The sequence below is a fragment of the Triturus cristatus genome, chromosome 1_2 (assembly GCF_964204655.1).
Source record: "Triturus cristatus chromosome 1_2, aTriCri1.1, whole genome shotgun sequence".
In the NCBI taxonomy this organism is placed as follows: domain Eukaryota; kingdom Metazoa; phylum Chordata; class Amphibia; order Caudata; family Salamandridae; genus Triturus; species Triturus cristatus.
Genome location: NC_140580.1, coordinates 364,878,387 through 364,900,629, shown reverse-complemented (window position 1 = coordinate 364,900,629; position 22,243 = coordinate 364,878,387). Strand labels below are relative to the sequence as shown.

Below are 22,243 nucleotides of genomic sequence, written 5' to 3'. Positions count from 1 at the left end.
GCGGTCGCGTGAGTTATAGTTGCCAGCACTAACTATAACGGGGCAATTTCATTGGTTTTTTATCAGTAAAATTTCCGCTAACTATAACATGTGTGAAACCTATGGTTTTTTCAGTGAATATATATATATATATATATATATATATATATATATATATATATGTATATATATATATATTGCAGTAAACCTTTCTTTTGTGCGATCCTCTGCAATCCGGATCAAGAAGGGAACGGACTCCACTTTGTTGTACCAAGAATGATTTATTTTTTTGTATTCGTGCGCTCTGCCGCCATGACGCGTTTCGGGCTTTGCAGCCCTTGATCACATGACGTGACCCCTGCGTTTCTCCCATTTTTAAAGTGCCAGTGCATAGATAATTGCCCATAGGCATAGACAAAATACTACCTAGCCACAACATTTGAATCTCATTATTTGTCGTTGGTGCATAATGTAAATGTAAAATACCTTTCACAAAGATTATCTCATATCTCATGATTCATGATATTAGAGCTGTAAGCTCACTTATCCTAATGTGCAATTGTTTACGTATAAATACAATAAATAACCAGCACTTATAAAATCAGAGAAATGCAAATGTTAAAAACATGTTTAAAATATGATATCTAAACATTATTAACATTGTCATAAGAGTATTAATCAGGTTTAGCAGCATGGTTTTCTGTCTGTGCAAAATTGGCAAATAAAGTGCAAAATTGGCAAATAAAGTGCAAAATTGTGACATAGTATCACCTGTGTAAAATTCAGTCTAGAACAAAAATGTTTGTCCTACATCTCAATCTATAAATTTAATATTTATAAAATTGGGAAGAAAGATTTAGGGGAAAAGAGAGAAGAGAAGAGAAAAGGATATTAAAAAATATGTGTTTGTGTGAGTATCGGAGTTCATATTTTGAGGGCCTTTGTTGGACAGGTCTGTATCGCTAATATTGATTGAGGAGTACTGGTTTTTCAGTTATTCATAAACTCCCTAAAGACACGTATACAGATCTTCTGTCGTGTTCAGCTCGTGTGGGCTTTTACTGTCCAATTCAAGGATATATTTGGTCTCTAATTTCCTGAGGAGAGACTCCCGATCCCCACCCCTTCTGAGAGCAGGATGCAATCAATGACAAAATATTTAATGAATTGTGTGTTGCTTTCATGAAATTCCCTAAAATGCCGGGCCATCGGATATGATGTATCGATATTGGTGATGGCCCGTACGTGCTGGAGAATTCTCTTGTGGACCTGCAGTTTTGTGCTTCCCACATACTGCAGTCCACAAGAGCACTCCAGCACGTAAATCGCAAATTCTGTTTTGCATGTCATGTTCTTAGTGATGGTATTTGGTTTCTCCTCAAAAGGTGTTGTAAAAGATGTTTTATTTATCGCGTGTCTGCATGCCTTGCATGTAGAACATTTGGAAAAGCCCTTATGTTTTGTCAGCCAATTGGTTCCTGATCTTATTTCTGGGCTACTGCTAACTAGGAAATCACTAGTTGATGGTGCTCTTCTGAATGTAATAGTGGGATTTGCTGGGATAATCTCATTGAGTTGTGTATCAAGATGTAATAAGTACCAGTTGTCTTTTATGATTTTACTAAGACTGTCCCTTTGTTTGTTATATGTCAAGATCAGTCTTATCTCCTCAATCTTACTTGGGTACTCGCCACTATTGCTTGGTTTGACTTTACTATTAGGTGGTTTAAACAGTAAGTCTTCTCGTCTCATGGACTTGGTTTTCTGTATGGCCACATTGATGACTTTATTGCTGTAACCCCTCGCTAGAAATCTATTTCTGCTTTCTTGTTGAGCAACCGCTAAGTCGATGTCAGTGCTACATATTCTTCGGATCCGCAGCATCTCCCCATATGGGATGCTGTGGATCGTATGTTTCGGATGAAAGCTTGAGGAGTGCAAAGTGCTGTTACCTGATGTCGGTTTGCGATAGAGTTCAGTGTGCAACTGGTTGTTATCCACATATACATGAACATCAAGAAAACAAAACATATATATATATATATATATATATATATATATATATATATATATATATATATATATATATATATATATATATATATATCATCATTTGCTGCTTGTCTCGATTCCCCATCTCCGGAATTCTGCAAAACAGGCACGGACCACGTTCCTGTGCAATTTTGTTTATTTTCTTTAGTCGCCATGACGCGTTTTGGTCCATCCTGGACCTTGATCACATGACAGCGCTCTTTGGTTTCAACCACCATTTTATACATTTTTAAACTGACAGTGCATTGTGCAAAATACTGCAAAGTTTCTCTCATGGACAGCGAAGACATACTTCAATGGTATGAGGTGACTCATTACATTACTGATGTTTCAATAAACATTTACCTTTTAAATATTCAATATTAAATATATAAATAAGTAAATACGAGCACAATGATTTTTGGTCGCTATTGACTATGACATTAAATATAAATAAATAATTAAATCAGTGCATCATAAATAATTGCATTGGTGATAAAACATATTATTATCTTATATTCTTTAAAAGATACTATACTTAAAATTTCCTTTTTCAAATACATAAATTGTACACATGTTCAAACCTAATCTTGACACATAAAATCATTGTGTGTAAAATCTCTGAATTAATATTTGCATAAAGGCAGGTAGTAGTTCTTCTCTAATTTTTGTTTATATTAGTAAGTTGTTTTTCCTGTCCTAGGCAAGTTATCTTAAATGATAAAAAATGCTGTAATTACTGTGCTTATCCCTAAAGTGCTTTGTTTCCATAAACATTAATTTGAGTTTGGACCTATTAAGTGACCTAATAGTGTGAAAAAAATAATCATAAAAACCTATCATTGGGTGTAAAATTGTAGTAAAATTTAAAAAACCATAGTTGTTCTGGTTAAGGTCAGGCAGCAGCCTATGAGTGTGTATTTGCTTTGCCAAAAAATTGTTTAGATCATTTTTAGCATCTATTTTTGTCATAATAGTCAAATTGGGGGTCAAAAAAGGAAGGCCAATCATAGTTTGTGGCCTTCTATTGATTGAAAAAATGGAGGTAAAAACACATATAGCATTGGGAATGTTTAATTATGATAATTAAAACAGTGTGTTAAAACCTACCATTTTGAGACATATATGTAAGGCGGAACAATTTAAATGCAGGTGTAAAGATCTTCCGTGGTATTGAGACCTCCAGGAATTTTGCTATCGAGATTAATAATATATCTCATTTCCAGTTTACGTAATACACCTTCTCTGTCTCCCCCTCTTCTGTTTTTTGGGACTGAATCTATGAGGTAATAGGACAGGTGTTGAAGGTCATTATTATGTATTTCTTGAAAGTGTCTAGCGACTGGATAGGTGGGGTCCCTGTTTGTAATAGCTCTAAGATGTTGTAGAATTCTTTTGTTGACAGGGAGTTTCGTGCTGCCCACATATCTAAGGTTGCATGTGCATTCCAGAATGTAGATAGCATAATCTGTTTTATGTAGTGCTCGTGTTATCTCCACCTCCCTGTCACTAAAGGGTGTCTTATACGTTTTTTTGTTTACACCGTATTGACAAGCTTTACAATTTTTGCATTTCAAGAACCCTTTCCATTGAGAAAGCCAATTCTGTGTTTCTACAACTTCATGGCTACTTGTAACCAGGCTGCTACTCATAGAGGGTGCCCTCCTGTAGGTTACGCCCAATGTTTTTGGTAAGAGTCCTCCTATGACCGGATCGTCTAGCACTATAGGCCAATTGCGCTGTACTATATTTCTAATTGTTTTATGTTGAAGATTGTATGTAGTAATGAGGCGCAGTTGGTGTGCTTCTTTGTCCTTTTTTAATTCATTGGATTTTGTTTTTAAGAGAGACTCCCTCTCTAATCTCATAATTTTGGCAATTGCTGCATTTATTATTTTACTATTGTACCCCCTCACTAAGAATCTCTTTCTGCTCTCTAGATGCGATGTTTGTAAATCAATTGGGTTACTGCAAATGCCTTTGATTCTCAACATTTCCCCATAGGGGATGCTGTTTATCAAATGTCGAGGGTGGAAACTCGTAAAATGAAGTATCGAGTTTCCAGCTGTTTCTTTTCTAAAAAGTCTTGTTTACAGTTTGTTATGTTTCACAAAAACCTCTACATCAAGAAAGTTAATAGTATGACTGTTGATGATTGAAGTAAAAGTCAAATTTATCTCATTGATATTAATGCTCTTTACAAATTAATTGGCTTCAATTAGTGTGCCGTCCCAAACAACAAAGCTATCATAAATATATCTAAGAAATAATTTCCCGTTTTTATCCATTTGAGTACTGAAAGCCACATTGAGGACCAGCTCCTCCCACCAACCCATATGTAGACAGGCATAACTAGGGGAGAAGCTGGAAAACAGTTTTATCAAACAGAAATACATTGTTGTTTAGACAAAATTGAGTTAAATTGCTTAACATCATACAATGTGCAGAGAGTCTTGGTTTGCCTTTACTGAGAAATTACTCTAGTGCTCTTATACCGTCCCTGTGTCTTATGCTGGTATAAAGAGACACTACATCCAGAGACATTAAGTGGTATCCATCTTTCCATTCAAACTTGTTAATTTTATCCAAGAAGTCGCTGGTATCTCTGATATAGGTTGGCAAGGAATGTACTAGTTCCTGTAGAAAATAGTCTATGTATTGACTTGCATTTTCCAATAGACTATTTTGTGCCGAAATGATTGGACGGCCAGGTGGCTTTTCTTTATCCTTATGAATTTTAGGAATGAAATAGGTGTTAGTTACAGTTGGATTTTCTTTACGTATAAACCTGTATTCCTCCATCGTTAGGATTCCTGCACTTTTCCACGCCAACAATTTGCCATAAAAATCTTCTTGTATTGCTTTTAGCGCACCCCAGTCGCTGATTTTGTAGCATGCTCTGTCGTTAAGTTGTGATAGAGCCTCCTTCATGTAATGTTTTCTATCCCACAACACGATATTGCCGCCTTTATCAGCATTCCTTACAATCATATTTTTGTTGCTTTGTAATTTTGTAATTAACTGTTTGTATTGTCTATCTTTTGGGTGCCATTTTTGTTTAGTTTACAATATTTTGTAATTCAATTTCCTGATTTTGTTGGTCCTTTGCTCGTGAAATATGTCAATGCTGTCTCTGGACATTATAATATTAAATGTTGATTTTCTTTTGAAAGGGGTGATTTTTCTTTCAGGCACGTATTCGACTATGGGTGAGGTTGCTGTCTGTGTTATTACACTGTTGTTTTGAGGACAAGATTGCATATTTGTATTTACCTCCCGATTGGTAGAGGATGCCATTTGTAATTCCATAAGTTTATCCAATAGAGTTGAATCTCCTGCCTGCGATGTTTCTCTTTGGTAATTTTCAAAGTTATTTGTTTCCACCGATTCCTTATCTTTTGTATTTTGTTTTTCTTTTTTTGTTAAAGCATGATACTTTTGAAGCTTTGATTTTCTTATAAATCGATATATGTTCATTCTGGTATTTGCATACTTGAAATTTGATTCAGGAAAAAATGAGAGACCTAACGATAGAATTTGTTCTTCTGCTTTCGTTAGGGTGGTTTCCGTGTGGTTGATGATAGACTTAGCCGGATTTAGTTTTGATTCCACCAGCCTCTCCCCCTCCCTCTTGTCTTTTTGTATGTTGGCCACTCGTTTTGTTTTCCTCCTCTGTCTCCGCTTGTGGTTGCGCCTCTTCCTCTGGCGCTCTGCTGTGTCCTCAGGCGAAACGTTGCCCTTCTTTCCTCCACTAAAAAATTCATTTCTTCGCCTGGAGATAGACTTGGCAATGTTTTTCTCTGAGCTAATGGTTGGCCATCTGGTTCTGCTTCACTCTCCAGATTGGAACTTAAATCAGAATTGGATACCGGTTCATAAGTGTTTTTACTGGTGGATGCATTGGTACCATTTTCATTCTGTATTTTCATTTTGTTTGTTTTCATCACATCATATTTTTGGGAAAAAGTGAAAATACGTCCTGTTTCATTGTCCACTCTATCGCGGGGGTATTTGAATGCTTTGCGTTCTTTGATCTTGTCTTCCTCTCTTTTTAGGCGCACTGTCATTTCTTTTTATATATATGTATAGTTATGTATTTTTAGGACCATTTTTCCATAGGAAAAACATTTTTATACTTGCCTATAACTTTGGTACCGTTTGACGAATCTTCACAAAAATTTACCAAAACATTGGCCCAGTGATTCTTGTTGCACACTAAACATTTTGAGGCAATTTGTTAAGGGTAGGTTTGAGAGAAACGGGCTTCAGTCAATGGTGTGTGTTCGATGGTAATTCCAATAGGACCTGTCAGCACAACTGCACCCTGAACTGCTGGATGGAATTACACCAAATTTGGTAGAAAGGTATATTTGGTTACGCAGCTTGTGCTTTTTGTTACTTGATGTAAATCCTTTCAGTAGTTAATGAGCAATATTTTTTTTTGATATCTGAGTTCAAGTATATTTCACGAACAAAGACACGGTTGTGAAGGGAAATGCAGAGCTCTGATTGGCTGCCAACACTTCAACCAGAAAGTGTTAGTAGCCATCTTCGAACTCAGCTTCAACCAAGTCCCCCCCAAAAAAATTAAAAAGAAAATGGGGCAAGGTAGGAATACCTTGAACAAATAAAGTTGGTCCCAAATGGCCAAAAAAAGTATTTTTTCAAAAAACAAAAATTGCTATGAAATCGATATATATATTCACAATTTCACCGGAATTCTTTTTTTAAAAGCAAGCGCGGGCTCTCATGCTTGCTTTTAAATAATCCCCATGGTTGGCCAGGTCCTGAGGCAAATAATAAAAATAGGGCGGGGTACACCGGCCCCTCTCCTAGGGCTTATGAAAGTATTGGGGATCAACACCTCCCTGGTCCATATGTAAATAAATGCGAGGTCTGCGTGGCCTCACCACAGTCCCAGGGACCGCCACCTCCCGAGGCATATGTAGGGGGACCCGCACAGCCTCTCCACAGCCCCGGGGACTGAAACCTCCCTGGAGCAATCATTAAATGTTATGTGGGGGCATGCAGCCCCCTGTGCCCAAGGGACTGGCTCCTCCCCAGGGCTGCAGTCGAATAATGAAGGGGGTCTGTTGTGGATCCCCAACCCCCAGAGCCCCAAATCCTCTGGGCAGAAGAAAATGCTGCAGGGGGTGCACAGCCTCCCTGGAGGAGCCATAGATGGCCCCGGGGACCGCCACCCCCCATGGCAAGCTCCTGCTAACTCTTGGGGTGCTCACCCTTGTCAGGTAGCTGTTTTCTTTTGCTTGATGGGAGCTGGCACCTCCCACCAAGCAAAAGCAAACATGACTTCACTTTCTGAAAGCCGAAGCCGTGAACAGCTCTGGCTAGCCATAAGAGGAGTTTTCCTCTGTTCTATGCGCGCAAATCTGCGTGCAGAGAAACAGATGAAAGCATTGCTCTGACAGACAGGGTGCTGCCTTTCAACAGACTCCTGTCTGTCACAGCAATGACGGCTCCCACAAGTGGCGGGGAGTCGGCAAGGAACTCGGGCCTTGTGGCTCCCCCCACGGTCCTGGTGTACAGAAATAGTCAGAATAAAGGTCAGAAATCAGCAGGCGTAGGCAGAATTAAGGTGAGAAAGAAGCAAGATAAAGGTGAGAAATGAGCAGCAAGAGGGAGAATATAGGTTAGAAACAAGCATAAAGAGGGAGAATTAAGGTCAGCAACAAGCACAAAGAGGCTAAATAAAGATGGGAAAACAGCAGCAAGAGGTACAATAGAGGTCAGAAATGAGCCGAAAAAGGCAGAATAGAGGTCAGAAACAAGCAGCAGGAGGCAGAATTGAGGTAAGACACAAGCAGCAAAAAGGTCAGAAATGACCAGTAAGAAACAGAATAGAGGTCAGGAAAGAGCAGCAAGAGGCAGAATGGATGCCAGAAACAAGCAGAAAGAGGCAGAGTAAAGGTCAGAAACTAGAAGAAAGATGCAGAATAAAGGTCAGAAAGAGGCAAGATAAAGGTAAGAAATTAGCAGAAAAGGCAGAATAAAGGTCAGAAATGAGTAGCAAGAGGCAGAATAAAGGTGAGAAACAAGCAGAAAGAGGCAGAAGAAAGGTCAGAAACAAGCAGCAAGAGTCATAATAGAGGTCAGAAACAAGCAGAAAAAGGGAGAATAGAAGTCAGAAACGAGCAGCAAGAAGCAAATACAGGTCAGAAATGAGCCACAAGAGGCAGAATAAATGCCATCAACGAGCAGAAAGAGGCAAATTAGAGATCGGAAAGTGGCAAAATAAAGGCCAGAAACAAGCTGCAACACACAAAATAAAGGTCAGAAATGTGCAGAAAGAGGGTACAATAAAGGACAGAAACAAACAGCAAGGGGTACTAATGGTTATGGGATGAACTCTTCTTGGCTTCTGAGGGTGGTTGGGGGACAAGAACCCCTATTGGTGTGATAACTAAGTCCTCCACAGACAAATTGCTGAGAAGTCATTGAAGGCCCGCCCACTTTCTCAACCATTCTGCACAGGGGTCTCCTGGCATACTACTGGTTGGGGGATGAACTCCCCTTGGCTGCTGGGGATCATTGGGGGCCAATAACACCTATTGTTATGATAACTAAGTCCCGCACAGCCAGATTGCTGGGATGTCATTGAAGGCCCCCACCCTTTCTCAATCACTCTGCAAAGGGGCCTCCTAGTGTACTACAGGTTGGGGAATGAACTCTCCTTGGTTGCTGAGGGTCGTTGGGGACCAAGACCCTGTATTGTTGCGACAAGTAAGTCTCCCACAGCTTGATTGTGGAGACATCATCAGAGACCCTGCCCCCTTTCTCAACCACTCTGCAAAGGGGCCACCTGTCACAATACTGGTTGGAAGATGAAGCCCCCTTGGATGCTGAGGGTCTTTAGGGGCCAAGAACCTCACCTGTTAACTACAAAATACCCCACAGCACAGTTGCTAAGAGCTGGTCGGAGGCCCCGGCCCCTTTCTCCACCTGTCTGGCACACTATTGGTTGGGAGATGAAGTCCCCTTGGATGCTGAGGGTCCTTGGGGGCCAAGAAGCCCTCCTGTGACTGCCAGTAAGTCTGACAGAGCAGAATTCTCGAGATCTGGTTGGAGGCCCAGCCCCCTTTCTCCACCACTCTGCAAACTTTACTACTAGATAAAAAAACATAGAAATTCACTTAACAAACCAAAGATTACAGGGACGTTATAGTTAGGAAATAGAATTTGAAAAACCTTAGAAATTCACTGAAAAAAACAAAAGTTATAGTAAAATGATAGTTAGGAAATATTAGTAAAAAAAAAACCTTAGAAATTCACTTTATAGTTAGACTGACCATTCACTCGTATAAAACTAGAGAAATTAAGCAGTTATAGTTAGATGAGCTTACTATAATTTATGCCCCCGCAGTGCACTGGTTATGGCCTCACATATTACATCACTCATGAAATGGTTAGTGACATCAGTGATGACATCTTAAATGACATCACTAAAAATGAATGCCCTCACAGTCACCAAGCCTATATTGAGAAATGAAGTTGATATGAGCAGAAAAGTACGTACTGTCAACAGTGTTTACTCTATGGAGAGAGTTTACTCTATACCACACTATTTGTAGACAGTGAAACTCTCATGAGAAGTACACCACAGAGTAGTAAAAAGTATCTACTGAGAAAAGTGCACACTCTGCATCACTTGTCAAAAAAGACACTATTTGCTTAAAAAAACCAAGTTCTGAAGGTGCTAAAGATCATACTTCCTGCAGCCTTCCTACTATAATGAAAACTTTACAGATAGCCCACCTTCTAAAGTACAACAATCACATGTACATAGGTTGGTATATTTATGTAGAAATAGCCATGTGGAGTTCATTCTGTGTAATAATTCAAGCCTGCTTACAATACACAGTATCTACTTTGTAGAATATTTGCTAGTGTGGAATCCCTTTCTGCAGAACCAGAAAACGGGTGTGGAGCATACTGGACACTAGATATCAACTGTCATCTGCACACTGAGTTAATATTCAATACAAAGTTTATACAAATGTTCAATACCTCTACACACCTTTGAGGTATTAGAAGCACATGTGTTTTGTAAACACTCACAACCATTAGCTGGACATAGGCTGTACAAAATTAGATAGAAAGTAATATGGTAGCTACTCACCAATATGTAAACTATTAAAACAAACTATCAAACTCATTGGATGATGTCATCAGTAATGTCATCAATGATATCATTTGAAATGTCCTGAGTGGTGTAATATGTGAGGTAAAAATCAGTGCATGGTGGGAGTGCAAGTTATAGATAACTCTGCTAATGGTGTGGTTTTCATTGTTCAGAATGTTAATGTTGTCAGTGACATATTCACCCAACCATAACGTCACTTTAACCTTTGTTTTTTTTCAGTGAATTTCTAAGGTTTATTTGTAAACAATAAAAATATATTTTCATCACTCCTAACTACAATGTTATTTTAACCTGTGGCTTTATCAGTGAATTTGTAGGCTTCTTCTACGTAAAGTAATATTTATTTCAATAGATAAAGCAAACTCCCCACGATGCACCGCCTTTAGTCGTGGACCACGTGGGCTTGGCCACAGGGTCTGGCTTGCATCCAGGCCTTGCAGCAAACCCACCACAGGTAGCCAAACACCTGCTGTGCATGGCCTTTGGTCTTGCATGGCATGGGGTTAGTTGTACAGTCTGTCATGCAGTAATTCACGAACGAAGGGTGTGTGCAGTGTGGGATTGGCTGCCTGCAGGGAGTTGGATACAGGGCCTGGCTACATATAGATTTTGGCCATGTGCAGCAGCATATTGGCCATAGGGCATAGCCTTCCACCATTGCCATGTAATTAAACCCCCAGCGGGTTACTAACACCACACAGTGTGCAGACTTTAGTGTGTGCTACGTGGGGTTGCCCTTAGGGTCTAGGGACACCATCTCCTGGGGCAAAGCATATATATTAAGGGGAGGGGGGCATTAAGCCCCCTCCTTATCTCTTACATGGCCCAGGGGGCCCTATCCCCAGAGGCCAGTTCACATAAAAAGGGGAGGAGGTCTGTGCGGCCCCTCCCCAAGCCTTCTCGGGTTCCCTGGCACGCCTCCCTCTTGGCCAAAATCTGAAGGGAGGGGGACATGCAGCCCCCTCCCAGAGCCTTATTAGGCCCTGGTGGTCCATTCCCCCAGGGCCATATCAATAAGAAAGGAAAGGGACTATGTGGCCACCCTTCCCAAGCCTTATCAGACCTTGGGGACACCATCCCCCAGGGCCTTTTTGTTTTAAATGGCTCACTAGGCCCTGGGGCCGGATCCTCCAGGGCCTTCAGGATTTTAACGGGGAGGGTTTCTCATGGCCCATCAACCAAGCCTTATTAGGCACTGAGGAATCCCATTCCAGAGGGCCTTTTTTTTTTTAAGTGGAGGGAGCCACGTCGACAATCCTACCAAGCCTCATTAGGCCCTGGCGACCCCATCACTCAGGGCCTTAACTATTTGAAAGGGAAGGAGTGCCAACTGCCCCCCCTTCCTGAACCTCATAAGGCCTTGAGGACCAAATCCCCCAGGACTTTTTTGTTAATAAATGGGAGGGAGCATCATGGAACCCCTCCATGATCCTTATTGGGACTTAGGGACCCCATCCCCCAGGGCGTTAACAATTTTAAAGGGGAGGGAAGCAGGTAGCCTACCTCCCTGAGTCTCATTAGGCAATGGAGACCCCATCACCCAGGGCTTTTTTTTATAAATAGGAGGGGGTGCTGTGTGGTTCTCTCCTCAAGCCTTATTAGGCCCTGGGGACCTCATCCTCAAGATGCTCTTCACTTCTACGCGAATTCAATATCAATATCCCTCAGGGACTTTTTTTAAAGGGGGAGGGAGCCATATGGCCCCACCCAAGCCTTATCAGCACCTGGGGCCCCTATCATAAAAGCCCACTAATTAGGTGAAAGGGGAAGGGGACCATGCAACTCCCCTCCCCAAGTCTACAGAAATTGCTCTCCGGGACACAGCAAGTAAGCTGGCCCTAGGCCACGGGGTCCCCAGAGCCAAAAGTGGTTCAGGGAGGAGGGGTCCATATGGGCCCCCTCTCTTTTAAAAAGTTAATTGGCCCCAAGGAATTGTGTCCCCTGGGCTTTTAAAGGGAGTCCACGATGCCTCGTCCCTTTTCTGACATATTTCGACCCCAGTGGTGGACTCCTCTGGGCTTAAATTGGCTCGTGGAGGGGGGCTGGCCCATGATCCCCTCTCCTATTTTATGAGACTGGGCACTGGGGGATGGGATTCATGGGCGTGGTGGCCTAGGACGGGGGACTATGGCCCATCCCATAAAAAAACACTTTGTGCACCATAGGATGGGATTCCTGGGGACAATAACAGCCTGGGAATGGACTAATCTCCTCCCTTGATATATGTAATGAGGCCTGCGATGGGCTGCCCAGGTCCTATAATGGCTTGGGGAGGGGAGACACACACCCCCGTCACCTCAAATAAACCTTAGACTATCTGGTGGTTAGCCGGACTTCTTGTCAACCCGACAATCACCCTCTTAGATAGTCTACAATGTGTAAATAAAGGGCAATCACCAGATCCAACCTTGATAGCACTGGACCCCGGCCTATAAACGTCTCCTGCAGTATAGTGACGGATGAGAACGTGATTGCCCTTTATTTATGGTCCACCTTATTGTGGTGAGATTGTCAGAATTATATTTGCTGGACTTTCTCTGTTTCTGGCAATTTTCTCTCAAGTGAAGCTCACATAGCTGTTTGCGGTTTGAGATAATGGTGGAGATCGAGTAGCCAACTGCAGCAATAGAGGGGGGGTGGAACTTGAAGCTGCAAAACACTCTGTAGGAGATAGGAGATAGGAATTTTCTGAGATGTGTATCAGAGATTGTGTGTGTTTGGGTCTGGGTAGAAAGCTGTCTCTCTGTATGTAGGAGAATGTGTGGTGGAGGGTCATAGGGGGATGAATGGAGGAGCAGCAATGGGAGGATATAGAGATGCTTCGATTTAAAAGAGCTGATGAGAGGATGTTGATTCTTTGCGAGAGGTGCCAGAACAAGGGAAAGTAGCTTGTTGAGAAGTGGCCATTTATGTACATCATTTATGATCGGTGGAGATTTGGGTTGTTTCTGTCTGGTGGTGGGAGCAGATAAAGAAGTTGGCGATAAAGGAGGGGGGGGGACAAGGCGGGCAGGGAGGCATGTGGGTCGACTGTGGAGAGGAGAAGAGTGTGGGGAGGGTGACCAGAGGAGGAGATACTGTTGTGTGAGAGGTTAGAGATGGGCAGTGCTGAGATGGTCTGTGGAGGGGTGTTCATGTTTTGGTGTTGGCTGGGTTCCGGGTGGTCTCTCAGGGTCCTATGTTTCAGGTTTTTCTTTGTGTATTTGGAAAGATTCAGGGGGTATTTGATCTTGAAAGCTTTGATGCCAGACATGGGCAGGCATGAGGCTGGGGAGCTGGGACCAAAGGGTGTCTCCATCATGTTATTGGATGGTATAAGATGGTATAAGATGGAAGTTAAAAGGAACAATTTAGATAACCATTGTTAGGATTTGGGTGCCCTCACTGGGACCGCACCATGATTACACCTCCTGTAGGTCCAAGATGGGACAGTCAATCGGTAGGGTAAACGGAGGGTAGGTGTCCCTCCAAGCTTCCCCAGGAAGGCTTCCACAATACTCCATTCATAACTTTGCTCTCGCATTTTGGCCAAAGGACGAAGAGGCAGGCAGGGAGAGATTTAGGTTTAGAAGGATTTGGGCTGCCTCAGCGGTAACTGAATCCCCCGCCCATTTCTCCAGCTGTATTGTTATAGAGGGGGGGCAAAAAGAGGGTAGGCGATCCATCTGGCCTCCCCAGGAGGGCTCATTGACAGCAGCAACTCTGCTTCCACGGCTTGGGCCCGCACTCCTCACTCCCATCAGGGGTGCACCCTCACCAGCCTTCCTCTGATCTGCGGCTACCCGTCCTTGCATCAGGACCGCACCTATTTTGCCATGCCAGAGGTGCTCGTCCATTGCCACGATGTATTGGTGGCAGGAAATTGCCGGTATTCAGCAAGAAAAAGGACCAAATGGTGGACGGAATGCTGAACAATGCAAACATTCACCCTCAGTCACAATGAGAACCTGGCTTGGCAGTTCGGGATGGACTGGCCCCATTAGGGACAGGGTCAAGATTGATTTGCGTATGGCTGGGCCCAAACTGGGGTGGCGTGGTGAACAAAAGAATGATGGATTAAACCCAGATCTTTGTGACTGGGAGTGAATGTTTGCATTGTTCAGTATTCCTTCCATCATTTGTTTCTTTTGCTGTTATTCAGCAAGCAGCATGCCGAGGTGTAGGCTCTGGCTGCAGAGCTCGCCTAGTGCAGCGCCATCATGTCATCCTCAATGAGGACATTAGAGAAACTGTATGTCTCTATGTTACATGAGATCTCCCCATATGTATGACGCCATGTGACTCACAAACTAGTTTCTGCACAGCACGTAAGCTAGGGCCTCTAATATTACAAATCAAAGTGCAATAGATGCAAAAATCTGATAAAAATATATCTTAATGCATAGTTTTTAACCCGGTATGCCCACATAATACTTGCATGTCGTGAACACAAAAAAAAAAGACTGACAGTCTTGCAACAAGTTGCTCAATGAATCCCCAAACAAGTACATCAATGCTGAATGTTGCAAGTTACAAACATCCAAATCTGTTGACTCTATTCAGTTAAATATTATGGGTTTTTAAATGTAAAAGAGCATCAATGTGCCACTTCTATGGTGAGCTCGGATGAGAATAACAGATTTTAGTTCCCTGATGTTAAGAAAAAAAAGTCAGAGCATAATGCTAATAGATAAGATTTTTTTTCCATTGCTTGTTACGGCTATATACGCGCCTTAGGGATTTACTAGATTTATTGCTATAATAGATAGATATTAATATCCACCTGTCAAAATATCGGCTACCAAACTATTGTAAAGGTAAGTGTGTATATGTAAGTCTAGGTTTACTATACTTATCATCACATATATGTGCCTTGAAGATATTTATATATCATTAAGGTCAATAGATGTGGAGTTAAGAATAGTTCATCCATACTAACCTATATAGGCATACCAGCACAATATTATTGTTGTCGATGTTGTTGCCATAATAATTGCGCTGGTCAATATTTTTATCCTTGATATTGTGACATCAAGGGGCATATTAACAAGGCTGTGATATGAAATTATCGCCGCTTTTGCGTCCGTTTTCGGGCGAAAAGCGGCGATAATTTCATCGCCTTATCAGCAAAGACACGCTATCGCGTGTCTTGCTGACTTAGCGGCCGTTTGCAGCACGCCTCCGTTCGCATCGCTAATGAGATGCAAAGGAGGCATGCCTGACAAGACTCCCTTGGGAAAATATCGCGAAGGCAGCTTCGCGATATTAACAAGGGAGGGTAGTGATTTTTAAAATCGCGTTAAGTATGCCTTAACGAAGGAATTTAACGTCTGTTAAATTCCTGACTAAGGCATACTTAACATGGGGGGTGGATTTTGTGGCTAAGACCACAGGCCCTATCATCTAGGATATCGCCGGTTTCCACCATGGAAAACGGCGATATCCCAACTATCTCTGGAATTTTTATCGCCTCGACGATGCGTGCTGTTAATAACGCGCAAACCGGGTGATAAATTCCAGAGATAGCTGGCGATAAATATGCAAGCGCTAATCGTGCTTTGCGATATTTATCGCCGCCCCTTGTTAATATGCCCCCAAATCTCTAGTAGAGGCCAGGTTGTTCCTCGGGAAGTGCACTCATTGCAGAAGTGGTGAACCAGTCTTTTTAGGTCCTACCAGGGCTCCCTAAACATTCAAATTAATTGTACTGCACGACATATAATAATGAATCCTTCTTGGGAATGACCAGGTGTTGGAAGGTTATATGCAAGGTTTCAGGGGGATAGCTAAAGCAAGAATTGAAGTCTCATTGAGAGCAGGTGGGGCGGGGTTGGGGTTGGGGTGAGGACTGGACAAACGATGACGAGGGAAAATTAAATAAATAATCACTTTTCCAGTCCACCCCCCACCCCGCCCTTTTAACCTGCACGGGCCGCTCCTGATTGGGTGCTAGTGAAGAACTGTGGTAATGGAAGCAGTAGTAACATCAAAGTGGAACTCACCTCCTCGTGATCATCCTTGATTGGTGCAAAAGTAAGTAACTTTTTTATTTTTTTCGATTGTTTTCTTCCGATTGCATGCCTGTTTTGAGAATGTCATAATAGTGTCCTTTTGTACATAGACACAGCTGCCTCAATAAGATGCTCAAAGAAGACCATGTCCAGGGGATAAAGGATTCATGTGATTCTCTCCTCTGTTTTATAGTTTTTCTTCTACAAAGTGGCAGGTGTGTGGGTGAAAAAATCTTTGTGACCAACAATCTTGAAATGGACTATGAGGAGGCAAGAGTAGCTTGTGTGAAAGCCGGCGGTCTTCTGGCCTCACCGAGGAATGCAGCAGAGAATGCCGCCATCCAGGAAATTGTTGCAATGACAGGGAAATCAGCATTTCTTGGCATAAATGACAAAAAGAAAGAAGGCCTCTTCAAGTACCCAAATGGAAACAAAATCATCTACTCCAACTGGTCGCTGCATGAGCCCAATAATCAGAAAAATGAACACTGTGTGGAAATACTCATCAATGGAAAATGGAGAGACACTAAATGTGAAAGAAATCAATTGGTCATTTGTGAATTCTAAATTCATGTTTTTTATTGTACTTAGCTTTTTCCCTTAAGGTGATGCGATTATATAATCAAGGCTTGTTATCACACCAGCGTTTTCATCAAAATGGTGACCCATTCTAAGTCAAAGTACTCTTCATCAGCTACCCAAACATATTTCTGTCTTAGTGTCTTGGTGAAAAGCTCAAGAAAGACAATTAAATTCTGAATACAGTCCATCTTCATCAGCGCCGAAGTGTCACTCCATAAAAGCTGTTCCCAACATCACAGGGAATTCCTAACTTGCACAAGTGGCTTTAGGTAGGTCTGGGTGGATTTTCAATTACGCTGGAGTAATTTATGCAATTATGTGTTTCTCTTTGACGCGGAATCTCCAATAATAAGATGGTTACGCCCAAGTGCGTAATTAAGAGTAATTTGGGGGAAATAAATTGATAGCAAGAGAAAAATTGGTGAGCACAAGCGGCTGCTCATGCTGCTGTTTATCTTCTGTTGCATTTAGCACTATTTTCTTGGACACACAGGTGCATTTTGCTCTTAGAAACTAGTGCTAAATGCTGGGAGTAAATTTGGGGAAAATGCTATTCAGCTTCTGTTGCATTTAGTGTTATTTCTTAGCACAAAATGCACCCGTGTGTGGTAAATGCAGAATTTCTCTTCTCATGAAATTCTGTGTAATCTTGCTGAAGTTTGGGGTAGTTCCACATGATTACACTACACAGAATTATGCAAGTTATGTTCACCCCTATTTGCAGGAAGTAAGCACCCACACATATTTTTGGGGACGACACATACTTTTCGTCATGCTATGTTTATTTGTATAGTACACTAATCCCCCCTTGTGGATATCCAGACTCTTCACTGGTGGGTAGACAGCTGTCTCACAGGGTAAATCATTAGAAGTACGAAGTCTTCAGCTTCTTGTGGAACTCAAGAAGCAATGAGGATTCTCTGATGGGATGTGGGAAGGGGTTCCATAATTTGGTAGTGATGTACGAGAAGGTGCGACCTCCAACTTTGTTTTTGTGCATGCAAGGCACATATGCTAGTGAGAGTTGGCTGAGGGGGGGTGTCTAGGAGATTGGTGGAAGAGATTGCAGCTGTTGAGGTAGGTGGGCCCTATGTTGTTTCGTGCTTTGTAGGTGTGTATGAGGAGTCTGAACCAAGTATATTTGTGTGTAGGTACCCCAAGTTCCTTGAGGTGGGGGTGATGTTGGTGTGTCAAGGTAGGTTGAGGATGGGTCTTGCTGAATTGAGCTGTTTGGTGATCCCTGCGTAGTGTGTTACCGTAGTCAAGTCTGCTGATTTTCAAGGCCTGTATGATTGTTTTTCGAGTGTTCAATCTGAAGATTTTTTGCAGCAACTTAAGGATGTAGAAGCAGGTAGAAATCACCATGTTTGCCTGGGCTGTCATGTCAAGGTTGTCATCTAGGATGATTCCTAGGTTTTTGGTGTGGGTGGTGGGGGTTTGTGTAGCGAGACGAGGTTCACATGCCACTAGGTAGAATCCCAAGCAGAGTATATCCTTCCGAAAATCATTACTTCAGTTTTGACTGATGATGTTCTTGGCTTCCGACGTGTAGGGTCAGATGCTGACTTTTTGTGTTCTTCCAGTGAGAAACGAACAGATCCATTTGAGGAAGAGACCTTGGGATGCCTATTTTATGTAGTCTTCTGATCAGGATGGAGTAGGAGACCATGTCATAGGTCACTGAGAGGTGGAGCAGGATGAGGACCACTGTATTTCCTTGTCTTGGTCTAGGTTCATCCTGATGATGTCTGTTGATGCGATGAGGGCAGTCTCAGTGCTGTGATTGGGTATGAAACCTATTTGCGTAGTGTGTAGGAGTTGGTGTTTGTTGAGGTAGTGGTGCTTGTTGATGACTTTCTCCATGACCTTGGCTGGGTAGGATAGAAGGAAAAGTTCAGGCAGTAGTTTGCTAGCTGGGTGGGGTCTCCAGAAGGTTTCTTTAGAAGTGCGTTGACTACATCGCGGTGGCGATGAAGGTGTTCAGGATGCGGGTGAGGACGTCACTGACTAGGAAAGTACCCAAGTTGTAGATGTGGCAGTGGTACATCCCATGATGTTGCCTGTTTCTTCTGGGTTGATTGTTTCCCATTCATCAGGGTGTTTCCAATGTTTTAGGGGGTAGACTGGAGGCGAGGCTTCAGGGTTTCTGTTGAGGGTCCAAGTTGTTGTAGATAGTTATGATTTTATTGCTAAAACATTCAGTAGCTGCTCCAGCTTTGTCTGGCCAGGTTGGTGGTGGCAGGTTTTGTTTGATGAGGGATGTTGATTTGGAACTGGACAATGGCGTGATTGGTCCAGGTGAGAGCTGTGGTTGTGGTGATTTTGATGCTGTTGAAGGTGGCAAAGACGTGGTTGAGTTTGTGTTCGGCGAAGAGTGTGGGTTTGACATGTTGTGTCTGTCGAAGGTTCCCCAGGCTTTTGAGCAGTGCAATTAAGCTGGGATCGTTCCGATCTTCCAGGTGGGAGTTGAGGTCTCCGAGTAGGATATAGCCTTTTGAGTCAATGGTAATGGGGTGGCAATGAAATTAGTGATGTTGTCCATGAGATTAGCCCTTTGTCCAGGTGGTCGGTAAGCAAGGGTTCAGTTCAGGGTGTATGTTGCTGAGATTTGCAGCTTGAAATGTAGGTATTTCATGAAGGGGATCATGTTCTTTGTGGGTGTGGTGCAGTTGAGGGCTTCTTTGAAGATTATTGTGATTTCTCCTCCCGTTTTGTGTTGGCAGTCCTGTCATGTGATCTTGTATCTTGCTTGGATGGCCGTGGCAATGTCCAGTGCCAACTCAGTGGTCAGCCATATTTATGTAAGGTAGCAGAAGTCTGGGCGTCCTGCTGGATGTCTAAGATTTCTGTGGCATTTTTGCTGAGCAAGCAGGTACTGAGGAGCATGCATGATAGTTTATCTTGGGGTGCATGTTTGCCAGTGGGAGTGGGAGGTGTGTTGTGTGTAGGATGGCTGATTGTTGGTAGGGTTGGCATGGTGGGTTGGTTGTTGCACACAAAGCAACAGTAAGTTTCAGCAAAGGCTCATTCTATGTTGTGCAGCAGCAATGTGGGGATGGGCGTCCCGGGTTGAATGACCAGAGAAACGCTGCAGAGTAATATAGTTGGGCAGATGAACAGTGTTTGTGGCGCTGGCATGGTCCAGGCTCAGTCGGCTGCACACAGGCTTGCCTTAGGCCTGCCTTCAGCACACGTCTGCTGGGTGTCTGCGCTGAAGGTCCCAGTAAGTAGATCCTGGGAGGAGTGCTGGGGTCAGTGGGTGTGGCTTAGCGGTAGTGCGGGAATGAGCACAAGTGAGGAAAGAAACTGGTAGGAGTAGAAAGGAGGCAGGAAAAGGAGTCCTGGAAGGGTGCAGCAAGAGATAGCAAAGCAGCACAGGAAATTGAAAGGCAATAATTGGAAAAGGCAAGAAAGCAGAGAGTGAAACAGCAAGCAAGAGCAAGATAGAAAGGCCAAAAAAGCAAAAAGAACAATGAATGAAAAAGGCACAAAAAGCATGCAAGATAAGTCCAGGGAGGGTAGGATCTGGTCACCTGATTAATGACTGGTCCATGCAGTGGCCATCAAGTAGGTCCTGGGAGGGGGAAGGAGCACTGAGGTTGGTGGGCTCGGCTTAGTGAAGGCGGGATTGAGTGGACACACATGAAGGAACAGGGTAAGGAGCAGGGGGAGGGGGAAGGGGTGTAGGAGGGGCATCCAGAATAAAGCTCAAAAGGGGGACCAAGAGATGGCAATGCGGCACAGGACAGTGTCAAGAGGCAAAAGATGGAAAAAAGCGAGAGAGCAAGGAGTGAAAAGGCACACAAGAACAAAGAGTGAAGAGTCAAAAAAGCAAACAAGGTAAAAAGAGCAACAAGGGTAAAAAGGCACAAAAGGTGAGAGACCAAAGACTGAAAAGGCAAGAGAGCTGAGAGTGAGAGGCAAAAGAGCAAAGAGTGAAAAGGCACAAAAGTTCTAACAGTGAAAGGGCAAAAGAGTAAAAAGGTACAAAAGTAAAAGGGAAACTAGCGAAAAAGACAAAAAAAGTGAAAAGAGCACAGAGTGAAAAGTAAAAGAGCAAGGAGGTAGAGGCAAAAAGAGCATGAGAGAGAGGGCGTGCAAGACAGAGCGGGAGAAGAAGAGAGAGCCTAAAGGCACAGGAGTCTGGTCTGCAAAGGCCTAAACAGGTCTGAGGACTGGTCAAAGGTATGTCCAGGGAGGGCATGGCCTCGGCACACGCCCTCATGAGAATTTCAACCCTAGCAGAGAGAAAAGCTGAAAAGGGAGATAAAATGAGGAAGTAATATAAGGAAAAGAAAGCTAGGAAAACTGTGACAGGGGTGGAAAGAAAGAATGAGAAAGAACCTTCAAGAGTGAGATAAGGAAGCCAGAAGTGTATTGTGGTGGGAGACACAGTCATTAAGTGGATTAAAAACTCAGCAGCCTTGGTATTCAGCCACCTCGTAATACGGTAGGATAAGTAGTGGGCTCCTGTGAAAAACTTTGGATTCTTGCTCTTACTTTATTTAGGTATGTATTTATGTGTTGCAAATTTAGCACTTAATTGAGTCACATAAAAACAAACATTTGGGTACAAACAAATATCAATTTGCTGACTGTACTTAAGGGCAACCTAAAACGAAGAAACAGGAGCAAACTGATTGATTCTGGGGGACTATTCTGCGATGTATTTATCTAGTTGTCAACAGAGCATACCATCACATCACAAATTGCAAATGTCCATTAAATGTTCAAATACTCATTGGTAGCTCAGTTCAGAGTTGCATGAAGAGTTGTAATGCTATAGGAGGTGGGCTTGTGGTGTGTTTGTTTGCGTCATCCTTGTCTATTTCCTCTTCTGCAGCAGAAAGTAGGTCACAAAAGCTGCTGTAATATTTTTTTCTCTGGCAGGCCGTGACCCTATATGAGTCTTTAATTACAATTAGTAAATCCTAGCTCTTGGTTGTTTCTTTTTTGGGATAGGTTCCTAGTTTCAACAGAATAGATGTTCTTTGTGTTTGATAACAGTACAGTACGTGACCCAACCCACATGCTTTCCTGAGGAGACTGGTTAATTTTACAAGAAAAGCAGCATTTAGCTTCTGTTAATAGTTACAGGTGATGGGCACGAGCCCTCATTTTCGGGATTGAGACGTATTTTTCATCATCAGACTTTTATCCAGAGCAAGAGACTGAAAGGGCAAAAAAGGGAGAAACAGGAAGGAAGAGAAAGACAATAAGACAGTCACAAGGGAAGAAATCAGACATGAAATAGACTAGATCATTGAAGAGTGAGATAAAGTGACAAGAACTATTGGCTTGGAAAGAAAGACTTGAGCTGGAATCAAAACTAAACATGTTTGCTATTCCAGAGTCCCTGAATCAGGCACACTCACAGCGGGTACTAAGAAAAACTTTGTAACCCTGCACTTATTAATTTGTTTATTTTACCAATTAGGCACTAATGATAGCCACACTACCAGACCGATGTGATACTGCAGACATTTAAAAAAGGTATCAA

The 22,243-nt window shown here is 42.6% G+C and overlaps 2 protein-coding genes across 2 annotated transcripts in view; both read left to right on the top strand.

Annotated features, from left to right (window-relative positions):
• Window positions 1-20,292, top strand: part of LOC146867374 (uncharacterized) — a 196,720-nt gene extending 176,428 nt beyond the window's left edge. The window contains exon 12 of the mRNA XM_085604594.1: window positions 16,355-20,292. The gene's annotated coding sequence lies outside the window, so the exon portion shown is untranslated. The remainder of the gene's footprint in view (window positions 1-16,354) is intronic.
• On the top strand, window positions 16,417-16,728 carry LOC146867375 (pulmonary surfactant-associated protein D-like). The gene has a single exon (XM_085621145.1). The coding sequence runs from the start codon at window positions 16,417-16,419 to the stop codon at window positions 16,726-16,728; it is 312 nt and encodes a 103-aa protein (XP_085477271.1).
• Window positions 20,293-22,243: the final 1,951 nt, after the last annotated feature.

Coding starts and splice junctions, on each gene's coding strand:
- LOC146867375 (XM_085621145.1), top strand. CDS start 16,417: ATGGACTATGAGGAGGCAAGAGTAGCTTGTGTGAAAGCCGGCGGTCTT.